At 33.4% G+C, this 17626-nt stretch overlaps 4 protein-coding genes across 4 annotated transcripts; 2 read left to right on the top strand and 2 right to left on the bottom strand.

Moving 5' to 3' along the window:
- Window positions 1-348: 348 nt before the first annotated feature.
- LOC145018486 (Ribosomal protein L30/L7 family protein) lies at window positions 349-2430 on the top strand. The gene is made up of 6 exons (XM_078976364.1): window positions 349-482; window positions 1106-1305; window positions 1401-1498; window positions 1597-1734; window positions 1860-1962; window positions 2048-2430. The coding sequence occupies exons 2-6, from the start codon at window positions 1123-1125 to the stop codon at window positions 2261-2263; spliced, it is 738 nt and encodes a 245-aa protein (XP_078832490.1). The 5' UTR covers window positions 349-482; window positions 1106-1122; the 3' UTR covers window positions 2264-2430.
- A 3434-nt stretch (window positions 2431-5864) lies between these two features.
- On the bottom strand, window positions 5865-6959 carry LOC145018431 (uncharacterized). The gene is made up of 2 exons (XM_078976326.1): window positions 6753-6959; window positions 5865-6611 (listed from the first exon to the last, which is right to left on the bottom strand). Exons 1-2 carry the CDS (start codon window positions 6824-6826, stop codon window positions 6059-6061), a joined length of 627 nt encoding a protein of 208 aa, XP_078832452.1. The 5' UTR covers window positions 6827-6959; the 3' UTR covers window positions 5865-6058.
- Window positions 6960-7427: 468 nt separating this feature from the next.
- Window positions 7428-8338, top strand: LOC145014013 (uncharacterized protein At5g01610-like). Its single transcript, XM_078972365.1, has one exon. It carries the CDS (start codon window positions 7628-7630, stop codon window positions 8162-8164), a length of 537 nt encoding a protein of 178 aa, XP_078828491.1. The 5' UTR covers window positions 7428-7627; the 3' UTR covers window positions 8165-8338.
- A 5135-nt stretch (window positions 8339-13473) lies between these two features.
- On the bottom strand, window positions 13474-14337 carry LOC145018227 (protein SENESCENCE-ASSOCIATED GENE 21, mitochondrial-like). The gene is made up of 2 exons (XM_078976128.1): window positions 14132-14337; window positions 13474-13970 (listed from the first exon to the last, which is right to left on the bottom strand). Exons 1-2 carry the CDS (start codon window positions 14200-14202, stop codon window positions 13748-13750), a joined length of 294 nt encoding a protein of 97 aa, XP_078832254.1. The 5' UTR covers window positions 14203-14337; the 3' UTR covers window positions 13474-13747.
- Between the last annotated feature and the right edge of the window lie 3289 nt (window positions 14338-17626).

The raw sequence follows: 17626 nt of genomic DNA on the forward strand, positions 1-17626 counted from the left end.
AAAAATTCTTTTTTTAAATATTATTTTTGGAACTTGAATTAACTAAAAAAATATAAAAAAAAATCTCGTTTTTTTTTTTTTGAAAAATACGTGAAATATTCTAATAGAATATTACACTGTATATATTCTAAAAGATAATTTTAAAATGAAAAAAATAAAAAAAAATCCCATTTTTTTATTTCGACCATAATAATGTGTTTCATTTCCCTACTAAATCATCTAGAAAAGAAGGAACGACCTATTGTTTAGATCTAGTTGTGGGTCGTGGGCCATGGAAAAGCCAACAGTTTAAGGAATGGGTAAAATTGGGTTTGGTTTTAATTTGGGCTGATTTTGTTCAGTCCATCCTCCCAATAGTCCAATATCATACTGAAAACCTAAAGTTTTTCCGTCTTTCCGCTTCCACCTAAGGACTCGCTTCTCCCGGCTTGTCTGTTATTGCTTCTCATTCGGCTTCATCTTCAACCTGTTGATTTCTCGTGGTAAGTTTTTCTACCTTTTGAATCCTCAACCTGTTGTGTTTGTGTTGCCGTCCAATTATACTGAAAGTTTTGAAACCCTAATGCCAAATTACAAGAACAAGAGAAACGATAAGCATATTTTTTTTTTTTGCTTGACTAATGAAGTTGTTTATGCATAATCTGCTTGGTTAGTGTACTGATAAGCTCATATCTCATTTATTAAGTTGGAGAACTGAAAAACGTGTAGAACTTATCGGTAGCTGTAAAAAGAGGGTTTATGTTTAGAAGGGATTTAGGCAATTCGAATTCCAACTCCAATTTCAGTCGTGTTTGTTATTCCTAAAGAAAGAGTCGAATAAGTATTGATTTCTTACTTTCTATTAGCCAGACAAAGCGACAACTCGAGTGCAATTCCTCTGTACGCATTTGGTTGTTGGATATTTTTGTGAAAAGCCTCCTCTTCTAGGTTTTAAACGAAAAGCTTTTTCTCTTGTCTTCAACCATGTTTTTGGATCAAGTGATAGAAAGAAAACCTGAGTGCAAACTTTTTGATGTCATAAGACCAACATGTTGAATTTTGAGTTGGTTTCGATTCTGTGACTGATTTGGTTTTGATATTTTTTTTGGGTACATGGCTTTATCAGATAGCATATCAACCATAATGGCTGATGAAGAAGCAAAGCCTCTCAATTATGTGTCAGAAATTGTATTAAAGAAGAGGAAAAGCAATGAAGACTGGGCAAATAGAAGGAAAGAGCAGTTGGAGCAAAGGGTGAAAAAGTCTAAAAGTGATAATTTTGTCATCAAGAAGCCCGAACAGTTTATCAGGGAATTCCGCGATAAAGTAAACATTTTCAAATAATATTTTTCTTCTATTGTTTGTATGTTTAATGGACAAACACTCGGATAATTAAACATTCACTTGTTGCTTTTATCCAGGAGTCTGATCTGATAAAAATGAAATATCGAGGAAAACGACCAATAAAAGCATCAACATTTCCTCAATCAAAACTCCTTTTTGTAATACGTATACAGGGGTATGTGATCTTTTATATACTTTTTACAATGTAGTATTTTATTTCTTCAGTATTATCATTCGTATTTTTTGCTTACATTTTCTGGCTTTAATTTTCAGTAAAAATGACATGCATCCACAGACAAGAAAACTGTTGTACTCACTGAGATTAAGGAGAATGTTTACTGGTGTTTTTGTCAAGGCAAATGATAGAATCATGGAAATTTTACAGAAAGTCGAGCCGTATGTCACTTATGGGTGAGTAGCACTGCAAGTCTATCAAAGGGGTTTTATGTCTTTTTGACTTAATGGGCTTAATGAGTTAAGCACTTAATTTGGACAGATTGTTTTTAATTTTAATTTTTTGTTTATGCTTTTGAAAGGTATCCTAACCTGAAGAGTGTGAATGAGCTGATATACAAGAAGGGGTTGGCAAAAATCAACAAACAAGTATTTCCATTGACAGACAACAACATCATTGAACAGGTATGCATGATTTTTTTAATTTTTTTTTTTTTTGGGGGAAATATTTAGGATGAATATTGAGGTGAGTTAATGGTGGTTATTGCAGGCAATGAGTGAACATGGAATCATATGCATAGAAGACATAGTGAAGGAGATAGCGAATGTGGGTCCACATTTCAAGGAGGTGTGCAGTTTTTTGTGTCCTTTCAATCTGAATAAACCGGAGAAGGCGTTGCAGGGTAAGAAGAAGGCATACAAGGATGGTGGTGACTCTGGGAATCGTGAAGATCAAATCAATGAGTTGATTAGTAAGATGAATTAATATAATCTTCAAGTGAATGTTCATCTCTTTTCCTTCCAATTTCAGGCTTCCATTTTTATTAGTCTTTGTTTTATGGAGTGTAGTTGTTATAGGTTATCTTTGATCTTTTCGAGCCTGTAATATCAAACAAAATTTTGATAAGTATTTGAGATATGTATGTCTTACTATTTTTATCATGTTTATTTTAATATAACAACTAGGAGGGTTTCAAACGTGTAATCCTCATATAGGATTGAAACTTGAACGGTTTGAGATATCATTACCTTAATCAGATCCGTTTAATTATCATGTCAGGTTTAGGGTTTAGATTTTATAAATATATTGTGTTATGCTAAATTGAAACACTAAGTTGAATATGAAATATTAATGAAAAATGAAAAATGAAAAATGAAAAGTAGGTATCGATTCAAAATGCCAGTTAGTGAGTTCTACATTATAAAATAAAGATATATTTTACACTAGGTTATGTATAGCACGGTTGATAAAGTAAAGTAACATAAAGGCTATAATTGTAAAAGATTTAATAAATTTAAAAACATTATTCTTGTACAACATTGGATTGGATGTATAACTATAAAAATCGTAATATTTAAATTTGGTTGCATTACTATACTTGTAAAAAATTGATCCGCAACTTCAAATAAAAAGTTGATTACAATTTAAGCCAAATTGAATTCATTAATTTAGTTAGGAGCTGTTTGATTTAGCTTCTAATTAGGTCTGCCAGGGGATTTGGTCCAAAAAAAGTTAATCAGCATGTTTGATATGGTCTTTACGATCATGCACTGGGTCCAAGATGTGGACTCGGTCCAAGCTTTGGAGCTGATTCAGTTCTCGCTTTTCATTTGCCGGATCGGGACAAAAATTGATAAATACTCAACCTTCTAATTTTGCCCTACGATTGAACGCTTCCACATGAAGAAAAACCATCGACGACCTGCTGCTATCACTCCGATCTGCTGTTCGACGATGTCAGCTTCCTTCCACCACTCAACCGGAAACCACTAATATTCCTTACATTCCCTACAGGTGACTTTTCGTTCCCATTTTCTGCAAGTTTTTGTGCTCGAATTTTGCTGGGATGTTGGATTCTTGTTGTGATGTTCAAGTTTGTTGTTTTTTTGTGTTCTTTTTTCGATTTGTTGTCTTATAATCGAACTATTGATGATTTTTTTCTGAGAATTTTTTCAATTGGGGCTGTTGATGTTGCTGTGAATTTGGATTTGTGTTGCTGTTTTCGTATGGTTCAAATTGCTGTGAATTTTGATTTGTAATGTTGCTATTTTCAATAGCTTCCACCTGTTTCTTGATTTGAAATGGGATGAGTCAAAATGGTGTGAATTGATGAACCTTGCCTCAACAATTGTGTAAATTGATGAACTTTTCCTCACGTGAAATGCATGCAAGGAGTTCTATGTTAAAACAGTTGATAATCTAGGCATTGAGTTGTATTAGAAGTGGATTTTGTAGCCCTTACTTATGTTGATCAGCTATATAAAAACATAAAAGTGTATTTGTTTGAGTGCGAAAAATGTTGTTTGAGCGTAATATAATCATTTTGTACATTTAATCAGATGCAAATTCAAACATCAAGTTTCAGTTAGAAGTTAACTCAGTCAAAAGTTCTAACCCAATCAGCTATAATTCAGTTAACGATTATCAAACGACCCCTTAGTTTCACATCTTTTGCTACTGCTTTGTAGGGATGAGCATGGGTCGGTTTGGGTTTGTTTTTCGGTTTTTAAAACCATATAGGTTCGGTTTTTGCATGGGTCAGTTTTTCGAATTTCCGGGATGGGTTTATGGGATTTCGATTTTAAACCGTAGGTTTATGAGCTCCTGTTTTTGTTTTTGTTTTTTTGTTTTGTTTTTTTTTTTTTTTTTCAAACCTAGTAAAAATACGTTGCAATAAATAGTATTGTATCTGCTTTAAATATACTAAAATAAAAAGTACAAATTCTAGTATTACAATAACATAAAAGTGTTCAAAAGATCAAAGTTTAACAGTTTATTGAAAATAAATATAAAGTATTAAAGAGATAAAGTTTAAAATTTAAAACTAAAAGTTTAAATCATAATATAAATAATATATGTGGGTCGGTTCAGTTTTTATGGGCGATTTTATAAGTTAAAACCAAACCAAACCGTTATTTTTGGTTTTTGTAAAAATCAAACATAAACCGCCGGTTATTGCTTTGGTTTCGGTTTTGTTTATATAGTTTTTTTTTTTGGTTTTTCGGTTTCAATTCGGTTTTTACTCATCCCTAGTGCTTTGCTTCCTATTCGATCCTCAACATGTAACCAAAACAACGGGATATATGAGCATGCTAGTGAAAACCAATATTGTCCTTTATGAGAAATTCTTAAGACACTTGATTCTTTCTTAAAGTACAACAACACAAATTCTTCATTACTCGGTTTAAAAATATTGATACATTGTGCACAGATGAATGTAGATTATGAGTGGAAGTTTTTTAGTGTTGCACGTGTTTATTCTTTAATGTTGGAAACTTGGACTCGTGTTCGTCTACATTTTTAAAGTTAAAGTTCAAGTTCAATTTGTTTTGTAAATATGACTTATAATCAAAGTACAACTCATACAGAAGAAACCACTTCATTAAAGAGCTGATTTTATGATTACCATTTCCAAAATGAAAAAGGGTCATGCGTAAGATCCTCATCTTAACGATCTCAGTTGAAGTTTACAACGGATATCACACAGATACCTGAGGCTTAACTCAAGAAGACCCCTCCATTTGCTATTTTGATCCCAAACCAAATAAAATTATTCTAAAAACATGTATACAAACTTATTTCACAAGTACGTATCGCTACTAATATAAAGGACCTCACTGCAAAGGGGGTCAAGTAGAAGCACAAAGTAGTGATACTTCCTGGAAAGCTAACTTAGTATAAACAAAATTACATGATTGGTCCTTATGGTTTGCTATAACTGACACGATGAGCACAAAACTTACACCAAAATCGGTGTATAATTTGCATTTAGTTAAAACTTAAAAGATAACTTGGATGGAACCAAAACACATACAACACTTTACATCATTTGAGAGACCCAAATTGCAAAACACAGCAGCAGAGCATAAAACCAATGACCTAAAGACCATTTAACCTCACTAAAAATCTCAAAAACAAATGCAAGACGTAACAACAAATATAAGATATACCCAACTCAACTAAACTAGATCTATTGAATCGCCTACTCTATTGATTATAAAGAATACCCAAAGCAGCTATAAGAGATCAGCCCTAAAAAGTTCAACGTTGTAAGCTATTAACATGTAATTGATGCTTTATAACCTAAAACCATGCTATAATCAGCGCTACTTAGATCAGTTGAAATTTCTAACTTAAACAATATGCAAATTAAGTAGCATAAGTAAGCCTCTCAAGGTTAAATGCCTATATCACAAGTTCAATGTACAATAATAAAACCCAATCAATAGTTAGCTTATGTTATAGACAAAAAATTCTATTAGCTTCCTATCACACGGATTCAAGTGGTTACATTTCTACCAAGAAGCAAGATGAGCAAAAAGAGTTCTTGTTCCATACAAATCATTTACTTTGCTATAGACTTCACTTGCATGAAACAAGCATAGCATACACTTATTTAGCCAATAAAAAGATAAAAAGTACTAGAGGTTTGCATATACTTATTACTTTGCAGGAAATCAAGGAAACAACAGACACTAACATCAATGGAGTACACAGGAAAACCCATCATCATGTATAGCTCTCTTGATTTGAGGATTCATTTTCCTTTCCTTTGTAATTTTAGTGCTTCACTGCATGGAGGATGTGGAGAAGGATGAGAGGAATTGAGGAATAGCAAATCAACTCGGTGAACCCAGCCAATCCAAAGAAGATTTGATAGAAACTATTGTAGGTGAAGCAAATCAAACCAGTTTTCATACAGACAAGATAGAACAACAATGATACGGCGGATAGAAAGCACGCAGCGATTCTATTGGAAATGGAAAACATCGAAGAAGACTGCGGCTTATAGATAGAAAGATGGGGAGATAACGGCCGAGCGTGACTAGCTGACGGACTCGCAACATATGGAGCCGCAACCGTAGCGAATCTATTGTAAAAGGAGAACATCGAAGGGATCTGTGACTTGTAAACATTCACATGAGAAGAGAACGGATGGGTGTAGTTCAAAAAAGAGTGAACCTGGTTCGATCGGAATTCTGGCCTGAGGTTGCCGGTTACAGCAGGATCCGGAACTCTAGAAGCCGATTTCGACGATTCTTCACCTCCTTTCTTCATCATTGCAGCGCCGCCGCCCAATGCACCGCTCTGTGGGGCAGCAGCAAGTCCACGCCTGCAAAACAATTACAAACACAATGATCGATTGATATATCCGGATCTTAATAAACAGTAGGATCTGTAATAACGACTCACGCACATCAAAACATCTGCTTTTTTAACATAAACAGAACGATAAAAATCATGTAAAAATTACTTGGAAATAACAACGGAAAGCTGGTCGCCGAAGAAAGATGAGAGGCGCTTAGCGTTCGAGAACGAGCGAGCCATTGTTACGATTAACTTCTCGTGACAGAAATTAAATAAATATGATCGGCGCTTCTGCAGAAACTTTGATCGGAGATTAACTGGATCTCCGTTACGGAGAGGATGCGTGTAGAGATTGGGATTTGGGAAGGAGGGTTTCCTAAAATGGGCTGGGCCAATAGTTTTACAGTATAAACTCTAAACATAGCCCACTCTCGAACCCAATTTTTTTTTATTAATAAATAGTTTTCCTTTATTTTTAATTTTTTTTTATTAATAAATAGTTTTTTTTTTTTTTTTTTAACCGAGAATTACAAATATCATAATATACACTAAGACTTAATACTTAATTCCACATTTATCCACCCTATGATAATGCTAGGCTAAAAACCTTTTATTAATAGTTTTATTTGTAACTACTTTTTTTTTAATCTGTTTTTTAAATGAGATTTTATTAGTATCTTTTTTGGTATTTTTTATTTGAAGATGAAGATAGCTTTATGATTTATAATTTTAATTGGAATTTTGAAGAAAAAGGAACAAATATAATACGTGATCTATATGGTTATCACAAGCCAATTTGCAAAAGATGGCCCATTTATAATTTTCTTAATTACCTTTTTTAGTGTTTTTCTAGTTGGTTGGGGAGATCAAAGTTGCGGATAGTAAAAGATAAAACCTTTTTCGAATGACGAAATTTCCGATCATATTCTGAGCATTCCGATCTCATCGCCCCCAAGTGCTGGCAATTGACAGCACATAAAGTCCCCCAAATTAACAACTAAAATTGCCCATCAAAACCCTAGATTTAAAAGATTTTCACTGATGTCTTCGATCATCATCTTCACTTTCTCCATCCTCCTGTTTTCACCCTTTACAGTCTCATCTCTAATCGACGCCACAGACGACGGAGACAATGGCAACCTCACTGCCTATGAAATCATCCAATCGTATGGGTTTCCGAAGGGGATTCTCCCTATAGGCGTCATCGGCTACGAACTCGACAAATCCACCGGAAAATTCAAAGCTTTCTTCAACGGTTCTTGTAGCTTCTCTCTCGAAGGTGCCTATGACCTTAAATACAAATCAACTATTGGTGGGATCATATCGAAAGGTAGGCTAAAGGATCTTACTGGGGTTAGCGTCAAGGTGTTTTTCTTTTGGCTCAACATTGTCGAGGTTTATACATCAGAAGACGAGCTTGGTTTTTCTGTTGGCATTGCGTCAGCTGGGTTTCCGATCGATAATTTTGAGGATTGTCCGCAATGTGGATGTGGTATGGATTGCAATGGCGTTGTTGACGACCCTCGAGGTAAGCAATCGACAAAGATTAGAAGAAACCCTTTTGTTTCTTCAATCTAGAGATTAGATCATCTGCAATTTCAATTACACGTAGAGACAGACTATCATTCTTCTTTAGCTTTTTTTCCTCTTTCCATTGTATGTTTTAATTCCCAGTATGTTTTCTTGCACCCCTGCGAATTATGTGTAAATGAATTATGCGTCATTGATCCATGTTGGGTTCTTTTAGTTAAATTTTGTACACTTGATGATCTAAATTGTTCCTCCATAATTTTATAACCTTATTGATGCCTCTACCATTCTGGATCTTTGTTAATTTTTTTTTTTTTTTTTTTTTTTTTTTTTTTTTTTTTTTTTTTTTTTTTTTTTATCTTTTTGACAAAGATTAATGATGTTTCGTAGCAAATGCATAGAGAGGAGTCTATATTTTTATATTTTGTAAGTGTGAGATTGGGGATCAATATAGCATCTAAAAGTCTTATGGTATTAATTATGCTATTTGAAATACGCATGCTTTTTGGAACAAAACGTTGTCGATCTTGTTGAATGGCCTACACTGTTCAGTTTGAACCTTTATTTTAGCTCAACTTCTTGTGCTATTCGTACAACTTTTGCATATCATAACAGTGCTCTCTTTTCCATGAGAGTTGTCAACACTATGAGCCCCTTTATGAATACAAGAGATTTATGACATTACCCAAAATTAGACCTATTACAAAGTAGTTTGAATCTTGATTCTTTTGATGATCTTTGAAGCACTCCTTAAACCCACAATCTAACTATGGTAGATCCTTACTTAAACTCACAACGTAAATGTGGGTCCAAGTATTTATCCCTCTGGTACAACAAATCAAGCTATGCAAGCTATTGCGCCCTTTGAGAGTTTCTTTTAACATCTTAAAAAAATTGGTAAAATGTATCATATGAGAACAGCCCATTTTATACCTTCATGTGGGAGTAAATCACACCGCTATAAATGTACTGAAATTAGGAATGGCAATGGGGCGGGTTCGGGGTGGGGCATGGATTCCCAAACCCGCCCCGATAACTTTCGGGTATCTTATCGGGGCGCCCCATTGGGTTTCGGGTTTTCCCGTCGGGTTTCGGGTATCTTATCGGGTTTACAACAACTGATAACGAAATCTTTATTCTCTTTTAGGGTACCCCAATGTCTTATAAAATATACATGTTCTAGCAGAAGAAGGGATGGTTAAGTTCATAATATAGGGGTGTTTGGGAGTGCTTTTTGAACTCTAAAAATGATTTTATTGACTTATAGTGGTGGTAAAAGAAGTTTTTTAAAATGTGTTTGAATTAGTTTTTATAGTGAAAAAACCAATAAGTCAATAAGGTAAAAAGTGTTTTGCTTAAAAAATGTTTTTTGAAGTTATTTTGATTAAACAACCATTCAAAAAGACAAAAACTACACAGGCACCACAGGTGCAAAGTTTTTAGTTTGTTGCGAATTTGATCCAATTTATTTTAATTTTTTTTTGTAATGATGATTTTACCATTGTTTTTTGGTTTTTTAGTTTATTTATTTATTTAAATATTTTTATGATTAAACGAAAATACTTCTCTCTCTCTCTCTCTCTCTCTCTCTCTCTCTCTCTCTCTCTCTCTCTCTCTCTCTCTCGGGTTCCAGATAGCCAATATTCACTCTCCTCTCTCTTGTTTCTTGGAAACTCCGATGTTATTCAAACCTCATACAATCGTAAACACCAAAATTTAAACTGACAATTTGTAATAAGGAATATTATCCCAGATCTTGAACTTAATATTCTAGCCTGATGCTTACAAACCATTATATCAAGCATATAACCTATTTCACCTCTATAAGTTTTACAACCCAAATTTTCGATTTTTTTCCATCATATCTTACAAGGAAATGAAATCACCATAAGTATCTTACCGATTGAAACAATGATTTAGGGAACCTAAAAACTCGATTTCCACATCATCATCATCATCTTTATCATTATCTCCTAACAAGACCATCATAAGCCATATACAGACCTTCAGTCAGATCTACAAACAAGATCTGGTTCAAGGTGGAGAAACCAGACCTTCAAATGGTGGAGAAATTGAGCATGTCGTCTGATTCAAGGTTAGAAACGACGAATCCGGTGAAGATTTGAGTTTCAAAACATTGGTTTCGTCAATCTTATGCTTTTTACGAGAATCAAAATGAGTTACTAGTGGTTTAAACCCAAAACCTTTTTTGAGCTTGACAAAACCTAGACATTCTTAACCATTAACATCGAAAATGGAATAATCCATTCCTGGGATGATTTTTGGGTGTGTGGCGGAGATGAACAGATCCGAGAAAGGTTTTGCGATCTATAGATGCAGATGGTTGAACTCATGAACAAACCCATATTTTGTGTATGGTTTTTGTTGCTGGGATGTTTTTTAGACGAAGATAAAGTAGAAAAAATTTAGTCGGAGATGGAGGTAGCAGACGGTGGTGGCAGCAGATTATGATGGTGGCAAACGGTGGTGGTGATGGATGGTGGTCCAACGATGGTAGTGGGGAATATGTTCTTGAGTGGTGCTAGCCCAAAAATTATTGGACCAAACTCGCAACAAACTGAAAACATTGGACCTATGGTGCTAGCCTAAAACTTTTTAGACAAAAGTGATAATTTTCAGCAAATCACAATAACCATTTGTGCAGTTTAAACAAAGTTTTACATGCTTAATAAAAAGTGTTTTTTGAACCTTATGGAAAAACTATTTTGAAAAATGCTGTTGAGTTTGCCAAATACCGTTTTTACTTATTAATTTTTCAAAAAGCCAATAAGTTAATAAGTTAATAAGTTGTTTTTGAAAAAGAATCCCAAACATGTCATTAATTGTAATCTTTGTTTGAACTATTCTGTTTTTCTTCACATTATGATTCCATGTTGAAAGTTTTCCATGCTCAGCTATGAAAACACACTCTTTCTATAATATGGCATTTTAAGATAATATGTTAATTTGAAAATGACGTTCTAAAGAGAAAGACCGCCTTGTCATGTGTTTCCTTTCTTATTATACTCTAACAAAATGACATTATCTATTAGTTGGACATCCACTAATGAGTAAGTAGTTAAACAACAAAATTGCCAAATCGTCGATAAGATGACCAACATATTAACTAACTAATGACATGGGGCCCACACAGACCAATTATACTTTTAAAGACCAAATGTATGGCTTAAACCCAAATGATTTTGTCTAGTTATTTTATTCACATATTCTTATCTTCTATCAACTTTGCTTATTATATTATATATGTTGATGTTCACCGTATGGGCTTGTTTGACGACAAATTAAACAAATGATAAAAGCCGGTTTTCAAAAAGAAAAAAAGAAAAATTGAAGTCTTTAAAAACATACATATGGTTAAGAGGATTGGTAATACTCTTACTATTTTGACATATCAACTCTTCAAGTGACATCTTATTTTTCTCCATTCAACCACATATTTTAACATTTGGTAGGGAGTGTCTAGTGGTAACACTCTTAGAACTCGGTAACAATCCTAGAACTTTATTTTTTATTTTCTTTTATAATTTAATTTAATTACTTTATTCATTTTTTTTAATGCTACACACACATTTTTTTTGATTTAAATAATATGACATAATATTACACAAGAATTTATTTGACATTTTAACAAGTTCTTAATGTTTTAATTTTTTACAACAAAAATATACATTTTATCTATATATTTCAAACAAAAAGTGAACTTTTAAGAAAAGATAAGGATGTAATTTAGAAACTTCCATTAAAACGTGAACTATTAAGAAAAGATAAATTGGTGATTTTGTAACTTCCATCCAAATGAAATAAAAAAGAGTTTGAAATAACTCACGCTGATTGGTTAAGATTTTAAAGAAAAACCAATAGCCAATAAGATTCAATCAATGTTCTCTTTCTCCTCTCGTTATGCCGTTAACGAGCTTAAAGGTGTTATGCCGTTAACGAGCTTAAAGGTAGTGAGTCCCCTAGGGAAAGCTAGAGGGCAGTGTTTTTTTTTCTTAGCGAGTGCTAACGAGCTCTTTAGCACCTCCACTCTCATCCGCCTAACAAACTAACAATGTAAAGACCATGTTGCAAGTTGTTTGTCATATCCTGGGGAAACCAGATGAACAGATGATGAATAATGATTGAGACAAGATTCTAAACAATCGATTTCCATTTTGGTTGTAGGTGTGATTAGACCAATTAATATATATATATATATATATATATATATATATATATATATATATATATATATATATATATATATATAAAAGAAATGAATCTTAGAAATAATATATTTTTTTGGCAACTTTGTTCCTTATTCTTTAGTCAGTTTGACACTTTTTGTCATTGCAATCAATAATTTTACACTTTTTATGAATATTTTAATATTTAAAGTTTGATCACAAAACTTTAATGGTTTGAGAACTTTGATCCCTTTTCGAAAAAGTTGCTAACTCCTACCAATTTAATTTTTTAGCCATTTTAACATTTCAGGTCCTTTTAGTCAAAACTTTTACATTTTTTCATAAAAATATAAAAAAAAAACGGTCTGGGGCGAAACCCGAGCTTTTCATCATTGCACTTTCTACGTCTGTCATATTTATCGATTCGGAAACAACATTGAAAGCTTCTGGCCCCCACGTAACGGGGGTAACCTTTCTGGTTCTTATTAAAGATATGATTCATTAGTTCTCATTTGTTACCACGTACTATTGATAAACACTAAAATAGATGATATTCACCGAACCAAGAGCATGGAGTGGCAAATTTATCATCCGGGTATAGTTAAGAACCGGATCAATTGTAATTTTGAACAAATCTAGCAAACAACCAAAAATGGTCAAATCGTCTAAAATTTACATAAAAGATTTTTTTTTTTTTTAATTATGTAATTGCCAAAATGATAAAAAGTAAAATAAATAAATAAATAAATAAATAAATAATGATGGAATCGTTTTATATTATTCCTAGTTTTAAAAAGATTTTATTTTGAGTTAGATAAAATGTTGGGCAAGTGTCCCAATTATTGTTGTCGAGGATCAAAGCTCGCACACATACGATGTATGGTGGATGGCTCACACATGTAAAGAAAACATGTTCCATACAAGCAAACCACCTCACGCCACATGTCGACCAAACACTATTGCATCTCGAACTTAATGAATGTGTTATTGTGATCCGACTTTAAATGGTTCTTTTAAGATCGTCATAAGTTGGAATTATAGTGATTTTAACAGAGGTGCTTTTAATATGCATTAATTTCCAATTAAACTTTACATGGAGAAGCGCTGGACTTGCATCTAATTTGCTCTAAACGTGGATACCGGAAAAGTTGAAAATGACCGTAACGAGAATGATAAAAGGTAAGTAATTAATAAGTAGTGATTTTTCATTCTAGAATGATACAAATATGGTAATTAATAATAGTAAAACGAATATCAGATAGCTAGTCCCATTTATACTATAGCGGATCAAATCCTTTGTGTTGCTGAAGAAGGTATAATGTATATGTATGTGTTGTGAAATTATGCCATGATATGATAATGCATATTCAATGAATGAGATTTATCGTGTTTTAATTCGTCGTCATCTTTTAATTTCTTGACCGATTATCCAAATTATCTTTAATTAGTGTCTACCAGTTTTCTGTTTCAAAAGCAGTTCACACATATCCTCAGCGTCAACTTGATTCGTTTGACTCTCTGGCTTGTAATAACCTGTAACTGGATCTGGAACCCATGGAGTACTCGATTTCTTCGACTCTTCGCCTCCTTTCTTCATCATTGCAACTCCACTTCCCCTAACGCTCCCGGATACACTAACACTTGATGTCGCTGCCGCGTATCCACGTCTATAAATGAATAATTCAACAAAATAATCAAGTAACGTATCGCCATACCATAAAAGATGAAAAAAACAGAGGAACTATGACGAAAGTTAAAATCGTTGAATTTACATATTTTATACACCAATTATAAGTTTTAACATGATCCATAATTAATAGTAAGTTACCTGGCAACAACGGAGAGTTGATCAACAAGGAAGGACGACAGAAACTTAGCGTTTGAGATAGATCGAGCCATTTTTTCAATGAACAATATGAAAAAGAGACTAATTTGAACTCTCCAGCTCTAGATGCTTCAAGAACGGAAACTTAGGTAGAGCTATTTAGGGTTTCTGTTCTCGAAGGACCTGGTTTATTATGATGAGAAATGAAGCGAAACGCCTTGGTATTTATAGATGACATGGTAAACGCGTGGAGGAACTAGGAAGTGACCGAAAAACTTTTTTTTTTTTTTTTTTTAAAATTAATAATAATAAAGTTGTAAATGAGGTGGCAGAGAATAATTGAAAGGGTCAATGAGTCGGTGTTTCATTGAGACCTGGACCTAGTTCATCACGAGGAAGAAGAGCCGTTCTGCTTTTTGTTATTGACTCTTGACCTAACTTTTCTCAATGTCAACTGGATCAAAACCTTTCGTCCACGATTTTAGTTGGATAACAATTTAATACTATAAATTAAATCTCAATTCAATTTGCATGTGAAGCTAATATTGTATTAGAGTTTGATAAGATTTGATTGACTCTTCTTCGCTTTTGAGATGCCTTCGCTTGGCATTTCGCCAAACTGTTGGTTGGTATGTGGAGTCACGGTTTTCCCATGGTTCTTCAATATCAATATATGATAACTTCACAAAATTAATTATTTATAAAATGCTAATTGCTGATAAACTACATGTTTTAATATTATTTTCCTACGAGAGGGTCAAGGGGTTTGGGGCAGCACCACAAAACCTATGCAAATCTAATACAATGGAAAAATAAAATCAAAATGAAAGATTATTTAAGAAAGGGATAATGACTTGAAAGGGTAACGAACTTTCGATTTTTTTGACATTTAGTCACTAAACTTTTTTTCGTTATCTATTTGCCATCGAACTATTGAAACTGTTTACATTTTACCCTTATGACCGGCTGTTACCGGTCATAAGGGTAAAATGTGAACAGTTTCAATTGTTTAGTGACAAATAGATAACGAAAAAAAGTTTAGTTACTAAATATGAACAAAATCGAAAATTCGTTTTCCTCTAAAAAGTTCAATGGCTAAATGTGAACAAACTTCCTATTGTATTATATTTTAGCAAATTATTTTTTTTTTTATAATTGTAGCAACATTTGTTGATGAAGAAACATATGAAATAAAAAAATAAAATGTAACATCCGGATTTCCAGGTATTATAATTCAAGTATTTTTCTTTTGAGTTAAGAAGAGAGACTTGATGAGTTGACGCCTCAACTCGTCGAGTAAGGTCGCGACTGATGACTCAGATTAATGAATGGACTCGACGAGTCGATGAGGCGACTCGACGAATCCGCGCTGTTGGCAGAAACCCTAAATCTTTGGGCCCGAACCATATTTAAAGGCACTTATGGCCTTCAATTGCGACTACCTTTCCCATAAGTGAGAACCTTAGCGAGCTTGAGTGTGTAGAGTGAGAGGAAGAGTTATCTTGAGCTTTTTGGTGTGATTTTGCAAGAAAGGAGAAGAGTTCCAGCAAGGACCAAGGAAGGTTATTGTTCTGAGTTATTCAAGCAAGGATCTTCATTCTGAGGTACAAAAATGAACCCTTTTCCTTCCCTATTGTGTAGATTCCATTTTGGGGTAGGGCTTGAATCACTTCATCTTTGGGGTTTTGAATGCCTCAAACCCCTCTTGCAAGTTTGTGTTATAGATCTGGATCCTTCTAGGTCCAGAGAGCCGCGAATATGAAGCTTTAGTAAAGTAAACCTTGGGGTTTGAAGTTAGGAATCTGGACCCTTCTAGGTCCAGAGAGCCGAGAATATGAAGCTTTAGTAGAGTAAACCTTGGGGTTTGAAGTTAGGAAGCATTTATGGGATTTTTATGGTATATATAGTTACTTTTATCTTACACATAGATATGAATTATTTTATATAAATTACGTACTATGTGTGCATATTATTTGAATACTTGTTGTCTATGCTGGATGAACGATTTTATACATGTTTTAAAAGATTTAAATGGTATATTTATTTTAAATCTACAAATATGTTGCGGATGAAACATGGGTAGATGAAATAGTTGGTGTGTGATGAAATAAAATGATGAGAGATAGGTGGTGATAGAAAGGTGATGATAATTAGGTAAATAGATGATGATGAATAGGTGATGTAGGATGAAAGGAGATACCATAACCTTAACCGGCAATGTGGCGATGTAGTCATCTACCAGAGTATAGATGGCGACCACGGACTATTCTAGATAACCCAGTGGAAACACCAGCAGGCCCATAACCTGTAGGTGATGAATTACGAGTTCAGGCGATGTTGTAACTACGTATTCATGCGATGATACTCTAATCCCTTATTATGAATTACGAGTTCAGACGATGTTGTAACTACGTATTCATGGGATGTCACAAATTCTGCATGCCAAACCAATGGTCATAATTCACATTAGTGAGAATGGTTCATTTTTTTGTAAAACCAAAATCAGATTGGAAATTTTGACTTTTTATTTTGGAAAATGTCAAACCATTGGTTATTTTATTTCGGTTTCGGTTTTTTGTTTTTTTTTTAAAATATATTTTCAGGTTTTTTTTTTTTTTTTTTTTTTTTTTTTTTTTTTTTTTTTTAATTTCATAGATTTCTTCATCGACCAATGTTGCTACAATTTAACAAAAATAAATAATTTGCTAAAAAATAATACAATAGGAAGTTTGTTCACATTTAGTCACTGAAATTTTTAGAGGGAAACGAACTTTCGATTTTGTTCATATTTACTCACTAAACTTTTTTTCGTTATCTATTTGCCACTAAACTATTGAAACTGTTCACATTTTACCCTTATGACCGGTAACAACCGGTCATAAGGGTAAAATATGAACAGTTTCAATAGTTCAACGACAAATAGACAGCGAAAAAAAGTTTAGTGAGTAAATGTGAAAAAAATCGAAAGTTCGTTACCTTTTCAAGTCATTATCCCTTTAAGAAATATACATTTTGGGTTCGCTCAAAGCCGGTTGCAAACCACGCTACCATAGTCAACTGGAGTTGTCTCACCATTTTTTTACAAACCGCTAAATTAAAATTTTTGTTGATATTGTCTGGATTTTAAATGGATAACTGTATATACACTATAAAAAATGAAGCTACTGCAACACCCATTAAGTGTTGTATTATGCCTTAAAACTGATGTATAAAGCCTAATCCAACACTTTACCAAGGTGTCATTGTCTTAGGTGTACAACAACACCTTTTTTAGAATATACCATACTTTTCGAAAGTGTTGCCTTTGTTCTATAAGTATAACACTTAAACTGCAACATTTTTCTCCACAAAGTGCAACACCTTTTCATTACTTTTATCACCCTACAACAACACTTTTAACTATGAGAGGCAAAACTTTTAACATCATATGCAACACTTTCAGTACTACCTCCAACCGATGCCAACACTTTTAAGTATGACATGCAACACTTTTTTTGT

Source organism: Lactuca saligna, chromosome 9 (assembly GCF_052625555.1).
Source record: "Lactuca saligna cultivar CGN05327 chromosome 9, ASM5262555v1, whole genome shotgun sequence".
NCBI classification, from domain to species: Eukaryota; Viridiplantae; Streptophyta; class Magnoliopsida; order Asterales; family Asteraceae; genus Lactuca; species Lactuca saligna.